This window comes from Pundamilia nyererei, unplaced genomic scaffold (assembly GCF_000239375.1).
Source record: "Pundamilia nyererei isolate P.nyererei 1_Seehausen unplaced genomic scaffold, PunNye1.0 scaffold00124, whole genome shotgun sequence".
NCBI classification, from domain to species: domain Eukaryota; kingdom Metazoa; phylum Chordata; class Actinopteri; order Cichliformes; family Cichlidae; genus Pundamilia; species Pundamilia nyererei.
This window is the reverse complement of record NW_005187525.1, coordinates 1,289,476-1,294,276: the sequence shown is the minus strand read 5'-3', so window position 1 is coordinate 1,294,276 and position 4,801 is coordinate 1,289,476. Positions and strand designations below refer to the sequence as shown.

General features: G+C 40.7%; 1 protein-coding gene across 1 annotated transcript in view; it reads right to left on the bottom strand.

Annotated features, from left to right (window-relative positions):
• Window positions 1-4,801, bottom strand: part of adamts17 (ADAM metallopeptidase with thrombospondin type 1 motif, 17) — a 104,190-nt gene that overhangs the window by 13,944 nt on the left and 85,445 nt on the right. The window contains exons 16-17 of the mRNA XM_005742860.1: window positions 4,591-4,748; window positions 2,326-2,485 (exon numbers count right to left, since the gene is read on the bottom strand). Coding sequence (XP_005742917.1) covers window positions 2,326-2,485; window positions 4,591-4,748 — 318 coding nt within the window. The remainder of the gene's footprint in view (window positions 1-2,325; window positions 2,486-4,590; window positions 4,749-4,801) is intronic.

The following is a 4,801-nucleotide window of genomic DNA, read 5'->3' as shown; positions in this document are numbered from 1 at the left end:
TGTCCCAGTCCAGCCCTGAGCACGACACGCAGTGAATTAATCTGAGAAGGTGCATTAAAAAAAATAAATGGCGCACCACCAGTGCACATCGCAAATCAGCTCACATAGACACGTTAGTTGTGCCTCTTCTTAATGACGGTATCTTAGCTAACAACCCCAACTACCAGATTCAACTTGTAATTGGCTGAAAATAACTTCGCCTACCGGTGAGAGGGACGTTGTTAGCTTTCCACATTCAGACACTTCAAAAGCTTCAGCAGCTGTCAGCGCAGCATCAGCACCACGGAGATACACGGATACATCCGTAGACTCGAGACACAAGGCGTCTTTGGGACTTTCAGGTGTTTGGACCAATGTTTTCTTTTCTGAACAAACCAGAAATCTTTAATGAGCAGCTGCATTTGTCTCGCATTAACTGGCTGAGTTAATGCCAGTTAATGCAACATTGAAGCAGCTGGAATCCACAGCTGTGCGTGTTCATGGAGCTGCATGTTCACCTGCTGGACGTCACTACCTGACAAGGTTAACTGTCTTCAGAACATTGCAGAGGCCTTATTGACAGTATTTGGCTCTAATATCTGTGTGAGGGGATTTTCTCTCACATGAGTCTTCAGGTAGCCTCTGAATGCTGGACACTGGGAGACCAGAGATCATATTAACATGTGTGTCTCTGTATTAACAAACATGCCATATTGGCCCAGTTTATTCTTCTTATCATTGTTGTGAGGAGGCCATAAATAGCATTTGCATTTTCTGTTGTACAGTTCATTTGCTGTTATGGATAAAAAGTCTTTTTTTGTTTCAAAAGAGCTGATAACTATTCGCTGACAGCTGCCAACATCTGTGAACAAATATGATTCTATAAAGTGTGTAATTTATTGCTAATGCAGTCATATGGCACACTGACCTCTGAGGAAATGTTAGATGCACTCGTCAACAGAAAGGTTGCCGACCCTGCTCTAAGAGAAACGTCACTCATCCAAGTGACGTCTTCAGTGTCAGCTAACTGTAGGTTTCCCCATGCTTACAGTACTTTTTCACAGTGACAAAAACTAGCAGCAGTGGCAAACAATGGGCTGTAAATATGTTTATCTAAGCTGGGCATTTTTCAAAGGTGAGAAGGCACCTAAAGAAACTCCAGGCAATGCAGGAGAGAAGAAAGACAACTGCCATCACAGTGAAAACCCTTAGTGATCCCGTATGTGTCAGGAGTATGGGAACAGTTGAGTTCATTTTGTCTAAACACCGGGTCTCTGTGGCTTTCAAACCCCTAAACACGCTGCGTCAAAAATTGGTCCACCACAAGGATCGGGTCCCCCGACACAAACAGAGTAACATAGTGTACGCTGGTAAGTGCAGGAGGAGTGCCAACATCGGGGAAACCAAACAACCTCTGGCGAAGCGAATAGCACAACACAGAAGAGCCACCTCGTCAGGCCAGGACTCTGCAGTTTGTTTACATCTACAGGCCAGTGGACACTCTTTCAATGATGAGGATGTAACATCCTGGACAGGGAGGAACGCTGGTTTGAGGGCGGAGTCAAGGAGGCCATTTATGGTAAAATGACCTTCTCTTTAGAGTAATTAAGTAACATATTGCATTGCTTTTAAGGAAAGTGTAATATCTGTACTACGTAAATTTTTGAGCAGTGACCCTAACACAGATCACAACAACATGGGGAAATACCTCCAACATGCACAAACCTTTGACAAATAAGCCAGTAAGAACCAAATGAGAATCAAAGGAATCAAATCGAGAGGTGATTTCAATAATTGAATCGTTATTGCTAAATTCTTATCAATTTCCATCCCTACCTGCTCATCTGTTTCCTATTTCCAAATTCATCTCACAACATTTCTAACATTGGCTACAAGTTCCACTTATTTCTCTTCTGGCCTGCTTCTAATTAATGACCTGCCTTTTTGGATTCATCCCTCTGGTTATTTTTGTCTGCATCCCCGTTGACAAAACTCGAGCCAGTTTTTTATCCTTCCAATGTGTCCTGCCTAATTTGGGTCTATCAAGTCTACAGTACACACATATGTTGTCATGGTTGTGAAGGTTTTTCTTGATTTGGTGGACTGTCTGGTTTTGTTTTATTTTGAATTAATTTGGAAATGTATTTGTTAATTGAATCGTGTTTTTGTTTTCCTTAGTTCCTGGTTATAGTTTTGTTTATATAGTTCTTTGAGCATTTTCCTGATTAGTTATATTCCCAGTTCCTGGTACTTTGGAGTTTAGCTTCATCCTTTTGTGTCAGTTCCCCTGTATTACTTCATTTTTGTTTGTTTCACAAAGCAAACCAAATAAAGCAGAGAGCTTACCTCCTCCACAATGGACATTACAGTCTTGCCAGCTGCTATGTGTCCAGATGTAGAGATACTCTGGTTCCCTTTGTTCCTCACTGCTCCTGTTCTGACCTGTGTTTAAAGACACTGTGTACTCATAGTGGATCCCATAGCTCTGGTCATGAAACAGCAGTACCTGTTAATATGACATAGAAGGGTTGAAAGACAAGGGAAGTTGTACCTATAGCTTACCAAATTTCTCTACATTTATTTGCTTTTCTAGCTGTAAAATATTGTTGATAAACCCAGTCAAGTGTATAGCTGTTCTTTAAACGTTTCTTTTCTGTTCTTTAAACTTTAATAATAAAGCGCGTCAGAGATTTATAGCTACACCAGAAGGAAGGTGGCTATTTAAAAAGGTAAAACTCAAATGCCTAATCCATTTCAATAGAGACATAACTTATATCTTTAAAATGACTGACAAAATCTGAGGGATGCAGATTGACCGGCTGATGGACTGAGATAGGACCACCATAGTCAAAAGAAGACTGCTGTTTCCGTTTGAATTGTTTAAATACAGTAACAACATGGCTGTGTTCTGGGTAGCTGCCCTTCTATAAAGTGGCTAAAATGGTATTTATAATTGTTTATTTGCCAAGTTGTCTGTTAGGATTATAAAACTGGTCCAACCCTGGAGTTGGGTGCCTTTTTAATGCTTGAATGAATCACAGGTGAGCATTAAGTGGCTTAATAAAAAAAAAGTCCTCTGATTCAGTGGTAGATACACTGAAATATATATATATATATATATATATATATAAGTAAAATATGTGAATTCAAGATATATGAAATTATGAAGCAAAGAATAAATGAATAAATAACTCTGAATATTCCTGAAAGTAGCCACCCTTTGCTTTGTTGACAGTGCTGCAAACCCTTGGCCTTCTCTCAGTAAGCGTCATGATGTAGTCACCTGAATTGGTTTTCCCTTCACAGGTGTGCCTGTCAGGGTTCATTTGTGGAAGTTCTTGCCTTCTTAATGCGGTTGGGAACAGAAGTCAGGTCGGTACACAGCTGACAGCCCTATTTGATAACTGTTAGAATTCATATTATGGCAAGAACCAATCAGCGAAGTAAAGAGAAACGACAGTCCATCATTACTTTAAGAATTAAAGGTCAGTTAGTCCAGAAAATTGGTAAAACTTAGAGGTTTTTTGTGTCCCCAAGTGCAGTTGCAAAAACTATCAAGCCCTACACTAAGACTGGTTCACATGAGCGCCGCCCCAGGAAATGAAGACCACGAGTCCCCTCTGCTCCTGAGGATAAATTCATTTGAATTACCAGCCTCAGAAATCACAACAGCACCTCAGATTAGAGATCAGATAAATGCCACACAGTAGCAGACACATCTCTACATCAACTGTTCAGAGGATCCTGTGTGAGTCAGGCCTTTAAGAAATGTCGACTAAGGAAAAGCAACAAGCAGAAGAAATTTCTTTGGGCCAAGAAACACAAGGAATGGACATTAGACCAGTGGAAATCTATGCTTTGGTCTGAGGTGAGGATGGTCTCTACATGCATGGTTCCCACCGTGAAGAGCGGAGGAGGAGGTGTGATGGTGTGGGGGTGCTTTGCTGGTTGGGGATTTATTCAAAACTGAAGGTACACTGAACCAGCATGGCTACCACAGTATCCTGCAGCAACATGCCATCATTGGTTCCAGTTTGCTTTTAATTGGACCATCATTTATTTTTCGCCGTGGACAATCACCCCAATCACACCTCCAGGCTGTTGAAGGGCTATTTGACCAAGAAGAAGAGTGATGTGAAGTGTTGCACCAGATGGCCCGGCCTCCACAGTCACCTAAGCTAAACCCGTTCAAGATGGTTTGGAATGAGATGGACCGCAGAGTGAAGGCAAAAGGACCAACAAGTGCACAGCATCTCTGGGAATTCCTTCAAAGCTGTTGGAAAACCATTTCAGGTGACGACCTCATGAAGCTCATTAAGAGAATGCCAAGAGTGTGCAAAGCAGTAATCAAAGCAAAGAGTGGCTATTTTAAAGAATCTAAAATCTGAAACATGTTTTGAGTTATTTCAGACATTTTTATTTATTACATAATTCTTCTATATGTATTCATTAACAGTTTTGATGCCTTCAGTGAGAATCTAAAATTAAGAAAAAACATTAAATGAGTATATGCGTCTACCTTTTCAACTACCAGTCAACTTTTTACTGGTAGTGTATCTGTGTGTGGGTGTGTGTGTTTGTTTCCATGAGTAGCAATACAAATCAATTTACCATTAGATATAAAGGAGTCTTAGTGGGTCCCTTGGCAGACATCTTCTCCCATATTCCTCTTCTAACATAGCGCACAGTGGTTCCAGCCAGCTCAAATTCTCCTGGAAGTTCAATTTTCCAGTCATTGTTGATGGACCTCTTACTTGAGTCTTTGAGAGCTATAAGTAAGATACAAGAAGTTACACACACACATCTATATACATATATATAT